Source organism: Mustela erminea, chromosome 16 (assembly GCF_009829155.1).
Source record: "Mustela erminea isolate mMusErm1 chromosome 16, mMusErm1.Pri, whole genome shotgun sequence".
Taxonomy (NCBI): Eukaryota; Metazoa; Chordata; class Mammalia; order Carnivora; family Mustelidae; genus Mustela; species Mustela erminea.
Genome location: NC_045629.1, coordinates 52,196,494 through 52,216,977, shown reverse-complemented (window position 1 = coordinate 52,216,977; position 20,484 = coordinate 52,196,494). Strand labels below are relative to the sequence as shown.

Here is a 20,484-nt window from a genome sequence, read left to right as displayed (position 1 = left end):
ATGAGCGCGGGTCCCGGCTCGCGCTCCGTCTGGCGGGTGGCGGCGCCGGCTAGCCTGTGCGGTGCGAGGCCGGAGTCGCGCTTCCGCCGCCCCCCTCGCCTCGCGCCGGTGTGCGCTCAACCAGCCCCTGGCCCCGGGAAGGCCGCCCGGCGTAGGGCTCTCGCGCCGCCCGGGGTGGGAGCTGGCGCGCTGCTGAGGGAGGGCCGGAGGGAGGGAGCGCGGGCGGGCGGGCGGCGGCGGCGGCGGCTGCGGCCCCTCCCCTCCCCCTCCCGCCGCCGCGGAGCGCGCAGGGAGCAGCCGGGGGCTCGGTGGCGGCGGCGTCTGGCCCCAGCTCCTCCTCCTCCTCCATCTCCTCCTCGCTCCCTCCATCTGCCGTGGTTATGGCCAGTCGCTGGAGCACAAAAGAGTCTCCGCGGTGGAGGTCTGCGTTGGTCTTGCTTTTCCTCGCCGGAGTGTACGGTAAGTGTCCGCGTCCCTGCGCCCCGCTGACCGAACAAAGCTGGGGCGACCCTGGGCCCCGAGGCCTCCAGGGCAAGGGGTTCCCCGCGAGAACCGGGGAGAGACCCCGGCCGCCGGCGGGACAAAGACCCGGCGAGGGCTGGATGCCCCGAGGGGTGTCCACACGCGAAGATGCTTTCGTCCACTCACCATCTCCGGACCCTAGGGGTTGTCTTGAGAGGGGTTTGGGCGTCCCGGCCGGAGCGAGTCCCGGTGGAGCGAGGGGGTGGCGGGCGCACTTTCCCGACCTGGGCTGGAGGGCCCCTTGCACAATCCACACACACAAAGATGTATGACTGTGTGAGAAGGAAGAGGAGGTCGCCCTCGCCGTGGTCGGGACGGTCCTGCCGCCCCCGACCCTGCCGGCGTCGGGAAGTTCTCTCCCCAGAGAAATTCCCACCGTACCAATCCCCCATCTTCTCCACTCCCTGCAAAAGCAGCCCGCTGCTCTCTTCCCACTCCTGCCCCTCGGAGGCCGAGGCTCCGTGGATCCCGGGCGTGCTGGATCCTGTCCCTTCCCCAGAAGCAGCACGCGGGAGAAGGCCAGAAAATAGTTTCCAGCCCCACCTCAGTCTCTCCCTTAGGGCGTAGATGTCTGCCGTGACTCCGAGTTCATTTGTCATTTCATCCATCATTGGCCGCTAATGTTGTCACTGTTGCTTCGTACCAGTCTGTGGATTGCGTTGCATGTACTCCTTCGAGGTTCAGAGACGGCTGAAGCCTGTCTGCGAGGACTAAGCTTTACATTACCACAGGGTCTGAACTAGAGCTAGATGGAATTAATTAGCAAGAGCATTCATTGTTTTGAGACTTGAGTTCCACTTCTGACTTCACCGATCTTAGTTTTTGAGCGAAACGCGTTGAAAAGGTGTCTCAGTGAACACAGTTAACCTTTACTTTTTAGAATGGGGTTTTGATATCTTCAGAAGGAAATAATTAGAAGTTACCCTTCTCTGGGGATTTCACTTAGAAAACGTCTAAGTCCTTTGCCACAAACCCTCCATCCACTCATGGTGTGGTGATGGGAGTTAAGTCAGCACGTGATTCACCAGCAAGCATTACTTCTTTTGAAAGAATTTATCTGTGGAACTGAATGATGGTAACTTTGAAAACCTGAGAAATTACAGTCAATGTATTTAATGAACATAAATTAACACTTACTGACAACCAAAAAATAGTTTTTCAGTGTGATTCAAAATTGTACTGCTTGCTGCCTGACCTGATTAACATATTATTATTTTTGTTTGTTCGGGGTAGAGAAAGGTTTGGTCCACCTAGTGTGATCATTGCCAGTGGTATGCTTGTGTGTGATCAGAAAACCCTGTGCATGACTTTTGAGTGTTAGTTGCATCAAGTGGCTGGGATCCCTACTTGCCTGATGACTTGTGGGTTTGGGTCTACACCAGAGATCAATAAGCTATTATGTTGTTTAGTCTAGCCTGAAGGTGGGTATAATTCTGCTCTAGGTTTGGTGTAATGGCCCAGAAGAGAGAAGAAGGCAAGAAGGCATCTTTAATCTAGGGTGATTCGAAGTGTCCTGCTTTGTCCTGTGCTGCAGTCAAAATTGAATCTTATGATGTCTGATCAGAATGAATAAATAAATGAGCTCTTTTAGCTCTTTCATTAAAACCCGTGTCATTAGTGTTTGAACTAGAAGTCTTTTTGCCTCCAGGGATAAGAAGCTGTGAACCCCGTAATTTGTCTTGGTACCTTTTTTTGTACTTGTACACAAAATGACTTTCTGGTAGGTACTTACCAAAGATTTATCTTTTTGGAATTTGTGTTCAGTGAGGAATTGTTAGGAGGCAAAGAATGAAACTCCTCTTCCAGCCCTGGGGGGACTTTGTAATAAAACTAGCAAGTAATTGTGCCAGGGTTGATGTCTGAAGCCACAGCAAGTTTCAAAGTATAAGAAAAAAGGAGGTAGTGAGGCAGGCAGAACATTAAACTATGTGAGCAGAGATAAAAGGTACCCTTCACCCTGCAACCAGAGAAATTCTCTTTATAGCTGCACTTTTGTCCTCTTCTGGCTCTCCAGCCAAATGTGGGTTTATATGAGAGAGGGGAAAAAACCTATAACAATGTGGGAGATGTGCTTCTATAACAGTAGTGGGGTTTCTTTAACTGGAATATGCACTAGTTGTGAGGACTGGTGGATGCGTCCTGACAAATATTCATTACCTTAGACCTTTAGAACAGATACTAGCTATAATTTATGAAACTGTCCCTTATGCACCAAAAAGTGTTATTCTTTTTAAATGGCCTCAAAAATAATTAGAAATCTTCGTTAAAACAACTTAGTATTCAAGGGTGCCTGGGTGGGTCAGTCAGTTAGGCTTTAGATTCTCGATTTCAGGTCAGGTTATGATGTCAGGACCAGGGAATCAAGCCCCACATCGGGCTCTGTGCTTAGTACAGAGTCTGCTTGTCCCTCGCCCTCTGCTCCCGGTCCCCACGTTTGGGCTTGCGTGTATGCACTCTGTCTCTCTCAAATAAAACTAAGGAACAACAGCCAAGTGTTCATAGTAACACTTAACATAGACTGAGTGAAAAAATGCAGGTTGGCCAATATTTAGGCAGTTCCAATCCTAACTCTTCACAGAATGACTCTTAATTCATTAATGGCAATATTAAATGGCTCCAAGTTCTGTCTTGAATCTTGGAATCTTTCATACATCTTTTTAAAAGATTCTGTTTATTCTGGTGTTCATGGTCTTCACATGGCCATTTCAGTGGTCTATGTACGTGACTATTAAATGTGATCATTTTAGTAAAATAGTGTGACTTTCACACTTCCGCATTGCTGAATGTCAAAGCTTTATGTGAAATCAAATTGTGATGTGAAATATAGTTAATATTTTTTAGAAGTCGTTGTTCAAGAACCAATAATTACCTTTCAAGAGCTGCTGTATCTTAACTCCTGTGACTTAACTATTGTGCCTAAGAGTTAGTAGAAAGTAGAAGTTGACCTCTGCTTTTGAAAGTTTGAAGGGATAAAAACATTAGTGGGAGGATCTGTGAACTCGCTGGGCATTGTTTTAGGCCTCCTGTAAGAGAAGGTGTTTCTTCCCATCTCACATGGGGGTGTCTGGCTTTTGCTAGTGCATGGAGATTTCCAAAATAGTCTCCTGGTCAACAGAAGGTGTTGGTTGGTCGGCTCATCTCCCAGCCCATAATTTGGTGATCGTAACAGTTCCAGTTGCTTATCCTTTTCCACTTCTGTTTGTCTCCCAGTTCATTGCTTTCTGACTTTCTTTTTTTTTTTTTTTTTTTTGGCTGAAACCCACCCTTAAAATACATTTTATGTTACTCCCAGTATACAGAACAAAACAAAGATTATGAAATAATACTCTTACTACCTGTGATGAACTCCAACATTTTATGTTCTATTTATCCCTCCTTCTCACCCTTCCTTTCTTCATTTGCTGGTTAAACTCATTAGTTTTGGACCCACTAATAGATTGCAGTTCTTAGTTTGAAAAACACTGCCCCAGATGAGACCTTCAAATGTAATTTGAAATGTTTGTGGTATTGAAATGTTTGTGGTATATATATATGTGTGTGTATATATGCACACACACACACACACACATATATATACCCCATATATATATGCACACACACACATATATATATGTGATCATTTTACAATAGCCTTGGAGAGTTGCAGATGGTTAGTTTCTGGCCACTTGGTACCAGAGCATTTGATAGCAGTTAAGAACTCTTCCTGGCATGCACTGACTGGACTGTGATAAAATTCTTCTTTAAACTGGTATTCAGCTAATTATAGTCAAAAGTCTTTGCTATACACAGTACTGTTCTAGAGGTTGTGATAACATAAAATATTCTTTTTATTCTTGCATTTTATATCTAATAGTGAAGCCTTTCCCCATGAATTTTATGGAACATTCAGCAGCATTTTATAAATTTCCAGTTTAAGGATAGACTAGAAGTTCCAATTTTAGAAAGGTTGTAGAAATAACTGGAACATGAGAAAAAAATCTAAACCAGATTCCAATTACTTCTAAAAAAGTCAAGCTTGATTACATAAAATATGTTGAATAAAACTGAATTAATTGCTTAACATAAACCCTTCTTTGGGTTTAGAATCTAAATTATATCCATATCCTGATGACACTATGAAGGTACACAGCACATTCTATAAAATTCTAAGCGGTTATCAGGCAGAAAATATTAAATGTCCGCTTTCACAGGGCTAGCTACATTCTAGGAAGAATATGGAGGAGATTTGAATGATGTCTGATAAATGATTTAGAAGGTTCCTAGAAAGTAAAATCTCTGACAAAAACATAAAAGTGATGTCAGGCTGAAAAGTGAGCAGCAGTTAAAGAGAATGGAAAGAAAGGACTGACTTTTGTGGTTAGACAATTTAAAGCTTATCAAGAAATTAAGGGAATAGTGAAACCTTTTTGTGTTTCTGATCTGAGGTGTTTTTGTAGTTGAAATTTTTTCTTTTTTTTTTTTTTCCTTACCTTTTATCAGTGCTGTTACAGTTTAAAGAATGAAAGGTAAAAGAGGGGGTATATAGATATAGAGGAGATTTACATAGATTTAAGCAAACAGAAAATGTTTTTATTCTAGAATGAGTTTTAATCTTGTTCTTGCTGCTAGTCTTTATAAGTAAATGAAGGTTGTTCTGAATTTGGGAGTTGAAGTTGAGTAATGACCTATAATTTCTAAAGTTACCTTTCCCTCCTGTTTCTTCTGTTTTTCTCCTCACCCTCCCCTACCACCACTGTTTTTGGGGGGAAGAGTGAGTGATAGATATACACTACTTTTTCCCATTTTCTAAAGCACAGGATTAAATTCTGTTACCAATCTATCTGCTCAGTTACATGTCATTATGCTTTCTAGCTATATCTAACAATAGGTGTGTATATAGACCTATCTCTATATTTTTAGTTTCAGTACTGAATTACCCTAAGGAATTCTCACTGTCTAAGCTATAGAAGGAAGGGAAGAAAACTAACATCTATTAAATTAAGTGCAGATACTGTGCTTGGTCTGTATTCATTGCCAGTTAATCTTTAGTGGGTCCCATTTGGCAATCTTACAAGGTATTTGTCCCTTTTCTATAGAAGAAAAAATCTGAAGCTCAGAAAGGGTATGACTTATCTAAGATCAAACCACTAGGAAGCAGTAGAACCAGGATTGCAACCTAATCCTCTCTCTTCACTCATTCATTCTGTTCACAAATGTTCATTGAGCACTTGATTTTATCTGGCACTCTGTAAGGCACAATAACCTGATGAACATAGTTTCACCCTCATAAGGTTGACAGTCTAGTGAGTAAGTTATAATAATAAGAAACCGATAAGGGGCACAGATAGTGAATAACAGACACAGGGTGATTAGAGGAAGACTTCTTTGTAGAGTCATTTGTAAGACCTAAGTGATGGCTAACCATATTAGGATTGGGAAAAGAGAGCCTTGCCCTTGGGAACCATGGAAACATGTGAAAGACCCAGAATCAGGAAAGTGTTGATGTGGAAGAGCTGGTGTGTCACAGGTAAATGAATAGACCAGTGCAGCTGGAGCACAGTGGTCATACAGGAGAGTGGCAAGATGAGCCATGTTAGGCGGGAAGGAGCTCAGGGCTTTGGAAACCATGGAAAAGAGTTTGGATTTATTTGAGTGTAACTATACAGGGAATTTAAGTGCACACAATAGGATTTATGGGTTGAAAACAGTCACTTTTGCCCACTGTGTGGAGGATTGTTGTGAACTAGACAAGAGTAGATATGGGATGATCAGGTTTGGGCTGTGATCCAGGTGAGAGACACGGGAACTTGGACCAAGGTAGTAGTCATAGTGTGGACAGAAGAGTATGGATTGCCTTTTTGATAGGATAGAAAAGAAAGGGATGTTTCCTCTCGTCACAACAGGGAAGGGAGAAAATACTGGTGCCAGTGTACTTAGGTCTATTAAGTTTCAGGGTGGGAAGCTGGAGCTTTCCCAAAGTACTACGGCATGGAATCAGGGGAGAGTGATGAGAAGGGAGGAGAGGTTGAGGGTGATTTGCTTCTATAATTCAGTGGAGGACTTTAGACCCTTAGGAATGTAAGTTTCTGTTATTGAAGCTAGAAAAGGGAAAGCCAAGAACACTCAATGCAAGAAGGAATATTGTGTTGAACAGCTGTACAACGCGTGACAAGAATGAGGATTTCGGTTATAAGGGGAGAGGCTTAACGAGAGTCCTGTGGAGAACTCAGTTCTAAGGGCTGTCATTTTTGTCGGTGAAATAAGTATAGAATGTAACTTTCTACAGTGTTCTAAGAGTATTTCAGGCAAAAGGAACAGGTAGAATAGACGTTAGATGCTTTATATTAAGTGGTCAATTAAAATGCTTTATATCTTAGAAGTGACAAGGGTGTATTGGTAGATTAGAAAGTTTCTGAAAAGTTTAGAAAAAGTAAGTGACCTTTTTACCTTTATTCCCCTGGATTGCATAGTTTATTTACAGAAGATACAACTTTAGAAGGTCCTGAAACCTCAAAATAAATGAAGCTGACAGAAGAGTTATCTAGTTGACTCTTAAATATTTGATAACTGACTGCCCTACTAGTATCAATTTAATGAAGAATTGAAATTGTTTTACACTCACATCCATTCCACTCAATGAGAGTAACTTGATATCTACCTTTAATTCACTTATATTTCCATTTCTAGAGAAATGGGGAATGGTGCTAATCTTTTAATATTGAATTCATTAAATGGAGCACAGTACCATGTTTAGTAGTTGGGATTTACCTTTTAAACATAAGTAAGAAAGTAAGCCTTTTCTTATCTGACTTAATTTCATTGATTATTAAAGCATTATTTAGGTTTTAGGTTAGTAAGTTGGGGAAGGTGAATCTTTGTATCCGGTATATTCTAAAATAGAATTCAATTCCTTGAATTAATACCTGTTCTAGTGACACTAGAATCTTTTACCAAGACTAAGAATACAGAACACCTTTACAGAAAAATGCCTTGCTTAAATCCTCAGAATATCTGTGAAGTAAGTGTAGTGGAAGCTGCATTTGAGAAGTGATTTTGCCTAAGGCTCACATCTCTCTACTGCTGTTCTCTTTATATAGAGGCCCATCATTTTTTTGTTGTTGTTGTGTTTTGTTTACATTGTTGTAACAGCTCCCAACTAATCTTCACTCTAGTCTTGTCCAGATTCAGTTACATATATGACAGCAGTCAGAGTGGCTTTTCTGAAGTACAGGTATAAATATGTAATTTTTTCGCTTAAAACCCAACAGTAGTGCCCTGTTCCTAAAACACAGGCATAATTAATTCACTAGGCCCCTTATGATCTGACTAGTTTTTCCTTTGTCTCTTGTTACTTCCCTTTACCACTCCCCTACCCTCTACTATGTCTCTGCTATACTAAACATATTTCTCTTATCTCCTGGCCTTTGCACACACTGTATCTTCTGCCTGGCTTTAACTTCCTTTTTGTATCACTTTCTTTGTTAGGCTAACTCCTGTCTGTCCTTTGGCCTTCCTTTAGTTGTTACCTCCTTTGGGCAGTCTTCCTTAAAAGGTGCCCCCTCAGGAGCATCTCAGACTTCCTTTTTTTTAAGATTTTATTATTTATTTATTTATTTGACAGAAAAAGAGAGAGAGAGATCACAGGTAGGCAGAGAGACAGGCAGAGAGAGAGGAGGAAGCAGGCTCCCCGCTGAGCATAGAGCCCGATGCAGGGGCTCCATCCCAAGACCCTGGGATCATGACCCAAACGAACCAAAGGCAGAGGCTTTAATCCACTGAGCCACCCAGGTGACTCGCATCTCAGACTTCTTATATACAGTATTGGTATTGGTCCGTTTTACTTCTATTTCCCCATGTAGCAGCACTGTCCAAAATACATAATGTGAGCTTCAAATGGAAGTCAGGTACATAGTTTCAAGTTTTCTAGTAGCCATATTTTAAAAAAAAGAGACAAATGTCATTAATGTAAATTTTTTAACTCACTAGTGTATATCTAAAATACTGTCATTTTGACATGTAATCAATAGAAAATAATTACTGAGATATTCTGCAGTGTTTTTATATTAAGTCTTCAAAATCCAGTATAAACTTTATACCTATAGCCCATCTTAGTTAGACTCACCACATCTCAAATGCTTAATAGCCATTTTGGAAAACAGTATCTGTTAAAAGTTGAATGTAAACATGCCCTGTGATCTAGCGGTTCTACTCCAAGGTGTAAACTCAACAGAAGTGGGGACATAATGTGTACCAAAAGACATGTACAAGATTATTCATAGCATCCTTATTTGTTATTGTCTGAGATGAAAAACAGCCCCTCTGTCCATCCCCAGTAGAAATGGATGAATTGATTATGGCGTATTAGCATAAGGGAACACTGCGCAGCTGTAGTCTTCAAACTTTGAGGTCTCAGGTCACCACAATGAAATTTAAAATGACAGTAGGAAAGCCATTATGTGTTACCATAAATAACATACACTAAATAAAAATATGTAAAATGATAACTATATTTTCCCAGACAAAAATTAGTGAGAAGAGTGGCACTACTATGCATTTTTGCAAATTAATGTCTGGTTTCATAGAAGACCACTGATTTCTCATGTCTGTATCTGCAGTGTCTGTTGTGACATGTTCTGCTTGAAGTATAGGAAGAAATCTTGCCTCACGTAAATGGGTTACTGTAAAAGGAGAAGTATTTTAATAGCCTTTTCAGATAAATGTGAATATTCTTTGATTCTGCACCAGAACTTGACAGGTACTTGTTGTTGTTGTTTTTAAGTTTAGTTGCAACATGGAATCTGAAACCACCATATCCCAGTGAACTTCATTCTGTTAAACTCTGAAAGGGTCTTGGAGATTCCCAGAAATCAACTGACCACATTTTGAGAATAACTTGCTTATAAAGTAATGAAAAAGAACCAATGACTTGTATCGCGGTAACATGGGTGGATTTCACATGTTGAGCAAAAGAAGTCAGACACAAAATTATAAGGTACTGTATGGTTACAATCCAAGAAGTTAGAATACAAGGTGAGTTGTTACCTATTGGCAAGAAGCAGGGGACGTTGTGATTGAGAGGATTGTTTAGTAGGGTAGCTTCTGGGCTGCTGGTCATGTGCTATTTATTGACATTAGTGGTAATTTACACGGATAAAGTGAGTTTTCTGGTGATGGCTCATTGAACTGTAAACTTTCAATTAGTGCAATTATGTATATGTCTCAATTAAAAGTTAAGTAATAAAACAGTATTCCCTAGTAATATCTATGGAAGATTTTCTGATAATTTATATTCTCTCTTGTGTTCGGCTTTTTGCTTTTGTTTGATTTTTTTTTTTTTACTTTGGGTTTGATAGTTAAAAACTGTTTTATAACTTTGTACTTTGGAAAATTCCAAACATATCCAAAAGTAGAGAAACTAATGTAATTAACTTGATATACCCAATATCCAGATTCATCAAATTATCATTAAATGTCCAGCCTTGTTTTATTTAGACTTGTACTCACTCCCTAAGCACAAATGATTCTGAAGCAAATCCAGACATCTAATTTATTCATATTTTACTGTGTATCTTTAAGATGTAAGGACTTAAAAAAATAAAAACCTCAATGCCATTATCGTACTTAGAACATTAATAATTCCTAATTACCATCAAATATCTATCTGTGTACATATGGCCCTGGTTGTCATATAAACATGAATTTTTAGACACTGAATCAGGATCCAGATAAGGTCTATACTCTGCAGTTGTTGATATTTATTAGATCTTTAATTTAATGGTTCCTGAACTCCATTTTTCTTTTTCTTTTTTTTAAAGTGTGATATTTGCTATAGGTTTCTGTTATTTTTAATCAAATTAGATATTTTCAATTCCTATATTAATAAGTTTTTGAGAATAAGTATTTAATTTTGTCACATAAGTTTTTTCATTTCCAGGGTGATCATAAGGTATTTATGAGAGCAAGAGGTATGCAAGTGAAACATACCTAGCACAGGGCCAGATAATACCTAAATATGTGAGTTCCTTTATCCATGAATGGAATAAATTACATTCATGTGATTCCTAATGTTCAGCTATTTTTACATTTATGTAATAAGCCATAGCAAGTTGGTATGATGTATTTTATTTTAATCTGCTGGACTACATTTAGTAATTTTTTTAGACTTTGTGTTCATATTTATGAAATCAATACATTGTCCTAAATTTTTTCCTCCCTCCACTTCTTTTTTTTCTCTCTGCTATAAACTAACCTCCCCTCTCTTCCTGTCTGATTATCAGATCTAATCCCTAATCTGTTAGTACTTTAAGATGTACTTGTAAACTTTTTTGTTTTTGTTGATTTCAATGGTCAGTGTAAAAGATTCTATTATTTTAGTTCTTATTATTTCGCTTTTTAAGATTAGGAGACTGTTTATGAACTGTATAACAGGAAAGCAACAGTGAATAGCTTTGTCCTGCTGACAGGAGAAATGTTTCATTCCTAGTGTGGTTAAACTTTATCTCACTTAGCAAGATAATAGAGATGAGCCTATAAGAAGTAAATCCCTTCTTATGAAAGGACCTTAAATAAGCCAATTAGATACCATAGTAGAGATGGATTCACATCTGAAGGATAGGAGGCAAAGCAAAAGTTTTTAATTGGTGAAATTGAATTTATCAGTTTTTTATTTATTAATTTTGCTTTTGGTGTCATTTCTAAAACTCTTCATCTAATCCCAGGTCATGAAGATTTTCTCTTATTTTTTTCCTAGAAGTTTTATTTTTATTTTATACATTTAGATGTAAGATCCATTTGAGTTTTGTTTTTTGTAAAGTACAAATTTTAAGAAGAAGCTCCATTTTTATGTAGGAAAACCAGTTCCAACAGCATTTGTTTAAAAGACTGTCCTTTTTCTATTGAACTACCTTTGCACTTTTGTCAAAGATTAAGTGTTCATATTTGCATGGGTCTTTTTTTTTAATAACAATTTTACATAATGAAGTCCAACCTTTTTAAGTGTATAATTCAGTTTTTTTATATGTTCACAGAGTTATCCCAAGTATTACCACTATCTAATTCTAGAATATTTTCACCAGAAGAAAACCCTGTGTATTAACAATCACCACCACTTTTCCCTTAACCCCGCACCCCCATTTGGCAACCACTGATTAACTTTATTTACATCACTAACGATTTGCCTATTCTGGACATTTCATGTAAGTGGAATCATACAATATGTGATCTTATATGCCTGGCTTCTTTCATCTAGTTTGTTTTCATGATTCAGTCCATGTTCTACCACGAGTCAATACTTCATTCCTTTTTATAGTCAAATAGTATTTCATTGTGTGGACAAACCACATTTTGTTTATCTACTCATCAGTTGACAAAAATTTAGATTGTTTCCACTTTTTATGAATGATGCAGCTATTAATATTTGTGTACATGTTTTAGCATGGGCATTTTCCAGTTCTCCTGTGTATATGCATAGAGTGGAATTGCTGGGTCTTTTGGTAATTCTGCATTTACCTTTCCAAGGAAATGCCATATTGTTTTCCAAATGGATGTACAACTTTACAATCCTACCAGCAATGTGTAAGAGTTCCAGTTTCTCTACATCTTCACCAATGCTTGTTATTGGCCATCTTTTTTTTTTTTTTTTTTTTTTTTTTTTTTTTTAGGATTTTATTTATTTATTTGACAGAGAGCGAGAGATCACAAGTAGGCAGAGAGACAGGCGGGGGTGGGGGAGCAGGCTCCCTGCTGAGCAGAGAGCCCAATGCAGGGCTCGATCCCAGGACCCTGGGACCCTGACCTGAGCTGAAGGCAGAGTCTTTAACCCTCTGAGACACGCAGGCACCTCTGGCCATCTTTTTCTTACAGGCATCTCTATAGGTATGAAGTGATATTTTATTGGTATTTTACTGTGGCTTTTTTTGGGCATTTTTCTAATGTTGCAGGGCTTTTTGTTGGTTGTCCCCCCCCCCCCCCCACTATTAGCCGTTTGTGAATGTTTATTCAAATCATTTGCCATTTCTTTTTTTTTTTCTTTTAAGATTCTATTTATTTATTTGACAGACAGAGATCCCAAGTAGGCAGAGAGGCAGGCAGAGAGAGAGAGGAGGAAGCAGGCTCCCTGCTGAGCAGAGAGCCCCATGCGGGGCTCGATCCCAGGACCCTGGGATCATGACCTGAGCCTAAGGCAGAGGCTTTAACCTACTGAGCCACCCAGGCGCCCCCCTTTGCCATTTCTTAATTGGTTGAATTATCTTTCTATTGTTGAGTTGTAAGACTTCTTTATATATTACGGATATTAACCCCTTATCAGATATATGGAAGGATAACACATGAGAACGTTCTATTCTATTTTGTGCATGTTTGAAATTTTACAGAATAAAGCAAAAAAAGGAGGTATTAAAATACTTTGCCAAATTAATTACATTAAAATTTGCATCACCATTCTTAACAATTATTTTGATTTCTTGTTTTCTTTTCCCTCTCCCTTACCATTTTCTTTGTCTCATATTATTTTTCTTTAAGTCTTTAGTTAGTTTGATTTTTTAAATTTTGCTAAAGTACTTTCTTGAGTTGTATTCTCTGTCTTCCCAAGAAACATGTGTTGGGGTGTGTGTGTGTGTGTGTGTGTGTCTATTTAGGTGTACACAGCTGGAAATTTTCTTTTTTTTTGTCTTCACACTGAAATAACGGTTTGACAGGGGGAAGAGGGCATTCAGGTTCCAGTGTTTTCTGTTCAGAACTCTATCTAGAATTACTTTATCATCTTTTAACTTTAAGTTGCCATTTTGATTCTCATTCCTTTGTTCCTTTGGAAGCATGTAATAATTTCCTTTTGGAGTTTACAGTTTTCACGAGTATGTGTTTAGGTGTGTATCTCCTCTTAACTGAATATTACATATCTTGGCCTTATCTTTTTTATTTCTTAGAGTTTTATATCCCTGTGTTTTTGTTCTTGAATTTAAAGATTGTTCAGTTTAATCTTCTAAGTTATAATTGCCTACAATATAATTGTCTATAATTTAGAATGGTTTGTGATTCTTCATATAGTCTTCTAAGTGATAATTGTTGTATAAAATATAAAATATTTGTCTTTACAAATAATTTCTCTTTTTTGTAATCACAATTTGGGGGTTTTTTCGATTAGCTCTGGAACTGACATTTGTCTCTCCTGTGAATTCTCTTACTCTCTACCTGCCCTTTCCCCTACTCACACCCCTACCTCTGAGATTATGATAGGAATTGTGGGTCCTTTTCTCAGAAAATAATCCACAGAACCACATTCACAGAGAATTTTGTATATGATAATCTGTGATTCCAGATCTCCTTAAAGCTCATTCATGACCCCGATAGTGCCGTTCTTGAACCGGCTGCATTGGTAACACCTGGGAACTTCTTAGAAATTCAGAATCTCAGGCCCTGCCCCAGATACTCAATTAGAATCTCCATTTTAACAAGTTCACATAATCAGTAAGTGGAAGAGCTGGGATTTGAACCCAAATAGTTTGGCTTTATAATCTATGCTCTTAATCATTATGCTCTACTGCTTCTTTGTAGTTTTACTTAACAGACCTCCCTAAACTCAATGTTGCTTATATGCAAACTGATTAATTTATGATACATTTGCTCTTTTAAATTCATTACTGGAGCTCATCTGCTTGCAGTGCTGATAGATGAGCTACACATACCAGATCATTAGTGTTTTCTGAATAAATTTTGGTTTGCTATCAATTGAGATTTCTAAATGGCAAGATGCTGGATTATTGGTTTTATGCTGCCTACCCTCAAAGTTTGCTATGAGCCTATTAAATAACTTCAACAAATACTTTCCACATAAAATGTTCATTTTCTTCCTTCCTCAGTAGATGGACAGAAGAGAGCTTATAGAAATGATAATTGGACAACTAATAAAATTAGAAACAAAAAATTAATTTTAATTTTACAAAGAAATCCCAAATAAATATCACATACTAATTTAATAGTAAGTGAAAATCAACTTCTGTTATGTTCAGTAAAGACAGAAAAATCAACATGTAGTTAGGGTGCAATGAAAAGAGCATTCATACCTGACTGGTAGAAATGGTACTCCTTGGCTGATAATTTTATTGGTATTACTTGACATGGATTTGAGGCATTTTTCCACATCACTTTTCCTCATAAACTGTTCCCATAATGTTGAACCCAAGATTGTCTGCAGTTTTGTCCACACTTATCTATACCTTAATAGTCACGCTTTTATAATATTTATCTTAATTTTTTATTGTTTTCCTGTGGTTAAGTCATAAAAATAGAATTACTGGGTCAAAGGTTGGAGTATTTTCAAATCTGTTCAAAAATAAAAATAATACCCAATTTAATTGAGTGCTTATCATATGCTAATCATGGCTTTAAATGCTATATATATATATTATATGCTACATATATTAATGACTACATGTATTTTATTTTTCTGTGTAAATTATGTTTCAAAGTGAGCAAATAACATTTGTTGAGAAAATTTTTGCAGAATTTCAGGTAATGAATGTATAAAGAATATTTAGTCTATAATCATTAGTGTCTGTTGACAAAACTGAAACTATTAGACAGGCGGTTAAATGGGAACCTTACAATGGAGGAATCAGGTTGCCCTATCTATACGTATTGATTAATCTCAGTCTCGTGAGAAGTAGGGCAAGCAGATAGTGTGTGCCTCCTAATGTGATACCTATAAAGGATACATACAGCAGAAGGTCTGAAGTACTCCAGCCAAAAACACACTGAACCTGTGTCAAATCAGCCGTCTACAGCAAGGGCTGGGAACCGTGGCCTTGGAGCTAAAACCAGCCTGCTGCCTGTTTTTTGTTTTGTCTTGTTTTGTTTTCTCATAATGTTCAAATGCAACCAGTCTGGTGCATTTAAGTATTGTCTGTGGCCGCTTTCATGCTACGGTGTCAGAGTTGAGTAGTTGCAGCAGACACTGTGTGACCCACAAAGCCCAAAATATTTACTATCTGGCCCTTTTACAGAAAAAGTTTGCCAGTCCTTGCGCTAGATAAGCAAAGTTAAGTGACACAAAAAGGAAGTGTCATCGCAGAATAGCAGCCTCTTAAAGGACAACTGATCTAGTTTCTGAATCCAGTCCACTATGGAAAGTAAGGGAGTATCACTCTAGATTAAGAGAGACTTAAACACACCCAATGAAACATTGAGACTTTGGTTGGATCCTGCTTCAGCTGTAAAAAGACATTTGTGAGACAATCAGAAAATCTGATTATGGCCTGGCTAGATTAAATGATACAAGAGTTATTAATTTTGTTAAAGGAAAGTATTGAAGTTGGGTGAGAGAGTATCTGTCTGCATCTTTAGAGATGCGTATTGAAGATGCATATAGAGGTGAAATGATACGTGGCATGTATTTTAACATACTCCACACAAACATACAAAAGGAAATGGGTAGCAAACGTAAAAAAGTCAAACTCAAGATTCTGATATCAAGGCTCATATACTTTGCACTGTATCATCATGACATTGTATTCTAGCTCTGGTAGAATTTAGTATTTCCTTCTCTGTTGCTTTTAACCATTACTGACCTATTGTTTTAGAATTCCCTCATCTCTTGGAATCCATGTCAGTCTGTGCACATCCTTGGCCTTCCCCTGTTCCACTGTGTTTAAGCATCATTAACAGAGGAGCATCTATCAAGGATGAATCTACATCTTCTGGCCTTAGTGGGAGAAGAGCCTGGTATTCCATACATCATTCTGCTCCTCAGTAGCTATGAGATTTTAGTCCTGTCACTTAAATGTTGAGTCTCAACTTCCTGGGCCATAAAATGGGAGTATCAATTATTCCTGGGATTGTTTTAAAATTAAAGGATGTATATTAGGAAACTGCTTTGTACATGATGAAATTATTACCCAAAATATGACCCATTTATATTTTGGAAAATACAGTGGGGAAGTTAAATGCATGATCTTTACAATAGGACAGACCTTGGTTTGCGTACAATTTCATAACCGTATCACCTTAAGTGAGTTATTTATTCTTTCTAAAATTTAGTTTCTTAATTTGTAAACTAGGGGTAATACCTCAAATATTTGTTCTGATGATTAAGTAAATTAAAATTTGTGGAAGTACATAGTATAGCACTAATACATACTAGGTAGATAAATATTTTTTTTCTTTGTTCACTTGGAGAAACATACCAATATATCAGAGATAGGTATGTGTATGCTGCATAATATTTTATGGCTATGTAAAAAGGATAATCCTCAACTTCGTGTATGATACTTCTATAGGGAAATGCCACATTGACAGAACACATGGCAAGGCACTATATTACGATTCCGTGAAAGAATAAGTTTTGAGATGAGCTTTTGTAAAGTAAAGAACCAGCCATTTGCTCAAAGACAAAAGAATTCTTTAAACATATTCATTAGATTGATGAGCTATAAGCTATTAAGAACTCAGGAGTCACTGATGATCAGAAATGTAAAAGCATCAAAGGCTTTGGTTTGGCGTCTCCCCTAACACCCCCCTCCCCCCCCAGCAAGTTACTAAAGCTAATGCAGAGTAGAATCCCTTGCAGTCTGTAGACTGAAGCTGCTCATGAGCTTTGAACTGTCGTTTACCAAATATTTTACATATTGAAGGACAGTGGTAATAATAGCTGTCTTCCTATTTATATTCCTCCATCTTCTTTCCTGTTAGCGCCGGAGCAAACTATAACGTGAAACCAGATTATTAATTATACAAGGGTGTTTCATGCTTAATTTCAAAATCTGATAATTTTGATTCATTAAACCAACAAACATTTACTGAGGTCTAACTCTGTCAGAATCTGGAAGATAGTTGTTGGGGAATAAGAAAGCAGGGAGAAAGAGTGAAAATGAGAAAAAGAGGGGAGAGGAAAGAGGGGAAGATTTTCTTTGCTATAAAGACTCTCAGAATTTGATGTGGAAGTTGCCCAGTTAATAACCCAAAACAAGATGATAAGGACTGTGGTGGTAATGTGCTCATAACTCAGTGCTGACACGGTGTACTGTGGGGACATCAGGAGTGACTCTTAACTCACTCCACAATTGATAGAGATCTGTTTCCCAAGCCCAGCTGAAGGAGTTAGGCAAGGAACTGGTGATGGCGCAGTGGACTGTTTCAGGGAGAGAGAACATCATGTTCAGAAATACCACAGTTTCAGAGACTGTACTTTGGCAGTGTGTCAAAACCAGAATATGTATGTATGAGGTAAAAGTAGACAAGGAGTAGTAAAAGTTAAGGGTCCAGAGATAGAGAAGAGCCAGATTCCAGTAGGCCCTGGAGGCTCTTACTACATATAAGGAGTTGAACCAGTTACAGTTTTATAAGCTGAAGATTAATATCAGATATGCCTTTAAAAAGGGTCTCTAGTAGCACTGTGAAGAATGGATCAGAGAACTACGAGACCAAAAGTAGAAAGCTTGCAAGCTAAGTCATTTATTCATACATTCAGCAAATACACTTGACCCTTGAACAATGAAGAAGTTAGGGTTGCCGACCCCTCCCACACACACAGCCAAGAATCCATATATTGGGGCGCCTGGGTGGCTCAGTGGGTTAAAGCCTTTGCCTTCAGCTCAGGTCATGATCCCAGGGTCCTAGGATGGAGCGTATCGGGCTCTCCGCTCTGCAGGGAGTTTGCCTCTCTCTCTCCTCTCTGCCTGCTTGTGATCTCTGCCTACTTGTGATCTCTGTCTGTCAATAAATAAATAAATAAAACACTTTAAAAAAATCCATGTATAACTTTTGACTCCCCCAATATATTAACCACTAATAGCCCATTGTTGACTGGAAGCCTTGCTGATAACATAGTTGATTAACATATTTAGTACATCATATGTATCATATACTGTATTCTCACAATCAAGTAAGCTATAGAAAAGAAAATGTTACTTGGAAAATCACAAGAGAAAATACAGGTACAGTACTATACTGTATTTACCCCCTCTCCCCCCACCAATCCATGTGTAGATGCACCTGTGCAGTTCAAGGTTTTTGATCTGCAACCACTATTGTCCAAGAGTCAGTTGCACTTATCAAATGTCTGCTGCGGACTAGACACTCCTCTGTGTTTCTGTCCTTGTGGAGCTTATTATTTAATGCAATAAAATAGGAAAGAAATATCAGTAACACGAAGGAAGGATAGAGCAAGATAGGGAAGAATCGAACTTAATATATAATGCATGAGCAGAAGAAGGGGATGGCGAAGAAGAAATCTGAAATGGTTTTTATGTGGACAACTGAGAGATGCTGGCGTCATTCACCAAGGTAGAGAGTATAGGCAGAGGAGCAGACTGAGAGTTGATAAAAGGAATTCAGTTTCGGACACGAGTCTGAAATACCTAGGTAATATATTAAGGTAATACTTAATTCCTGTTCAATAGGAAGTTAAAAGACAATTTTTAATATGGAAATAATAATAGCAGCTCCTTTATAGGGTGATTTTGAAGATTAAATGTACTGAAGCATGGAAATGGCTCAGACCATCATCTGGCAAATTGTACTCCTCCTATTAGTTGTTCTGTCGTTATTTCAGGAGTATGGGCTTTGAGCTAGACAGATCTGCCTAAATCCTGGCAATACCACCTCGAGCAATTCTCTTAACCTCTTTAATTCTGTTTCTCTGCATGTGAAATGGGGATAATATCTATTTTATGAGGATGCTGCAAGAATTAGTAATAGTGTAAAACACTATTACTAGTGAAAAACACCAACCACTGTGACAGGCATAAGGGGAATGTTGGGGAGGGGATGAGTATCAGGGTAAAAATTTGCAGCTCAAGAGAAGATTCTGATTAGGAGTAGAAATTGAGATTTATCAGCATGGAGAACTTCAACCTTTAAACATATATGCTAAAAAGAAGCAGTTTCTAGAAAGAGAGAAGATAATATGCCAAAAAAGACCTCTGAATGGTTGGCAGGGGAGATGACTTACTGAGAGTACTGGTTGAGTAAGTTGTTTGGAGAATAACGAATAATGATGGACTCATTTAGTTTTTGAGGGAATTGAAGGTAGAGATGGATAAGGCTTTATTAAAAGATTTTGTTCCTTGATGAATTGAAACCATGAATTTTTAGTGACACTGTCGTTCCTCCTAGTTATGTGATTTTTTTTTCCAGCTATCAGAAAACTGGATTCAGAGTTCGTATTCCTGAGGATGAAGTGTTTGATGGGTGGGTCGTTGGTAATCTTTGCTTGAGTCTCAGAGATGTGCTGGAGTAAAAGCTAGATTGAGGAAGGGCTTGAGCAGAGGATAAGTAGGGAAGCTCCGTTAGTGAGTGTAAATTCTTTCAAAAGGTTTGGCTGAGAAAGGAAAGACTAAGAAAAGAAATGGAGAGGTGCACTAACAAGAAAAAGGTTTTCTTTTATGAATGAGGAAGATCTGAATACATATGTTATCAAGAGAAGACAAAGGAACCAGAAGAGAGGAAAGATCAGAAGGGAAGGGAAAGAGGGGGACTAATGAATGATTCCAGGACCCAGAGTGATTTTAGACACTGTCCTCAACTCCTACTAGGGAGACTCTGATAAACTTGAGAATTATCTTCCCACTCAATGAAAAACTATTCATAATGTCATGTTCTCTGGTCATTGATATTACCAGAAGTAGAAGCAAAATACTCACTGTCTCATCTTGCATAAATAATAAAGGTAAGTAAAAAACAGCAGTATGGATATTTGATACAAAAAAAAAGAAAAGAAAAGAAAATATGGAGTTGATGTCAAGAAAAACTTAAATTTATAAAAGATACTATGATTTTAACAATTTAGTAATTTCTTTTAAGCTTTGTCAAAAGTATACTTTAAAAATGTAAATGGTTACTGATTTTTAAATTCTGCTTTCTTTATATTTCTACCTGTACAGGGTTATTTTCCTATAGCCTGACACATTAAAAATCATTTATCTTTATTGTTATTATCTGCAAACACTGTTTCTATTTGTTTGCTTTGGTCTGTTGGTAAATAACATAGTG

The 20,484-nt window shown here is 38.2% G+C and overlaps 1 protein-coding gene across 2 annotated transcripts in view; it reads left to right on the top strand.

The window, feature by feature from the left end:
• The first annotated feature begins 256 nt into the window (after nucleotides 1-256).
• Nucleotides 257-20,484, top strand: part of LRP12 (LDL receptor related protein 12) — a 71,934-nt gene continuing 51,706 nt past the window's right edge. For both annotated transcript variants that reach the window (XM_032316280.1, XM_032316279.1), the window contains exon 1: nucleotides 257-459. In XM_032316280.1, the coding sequence (XP_032172171.1) occupies nucleotides 381-459 (79 nt within the window). In that variant the 5' untranslated portion in view covers nucleotides 257-380. The remainder of the gene's footprint in view (nucleotides 460-20,484) is intronic.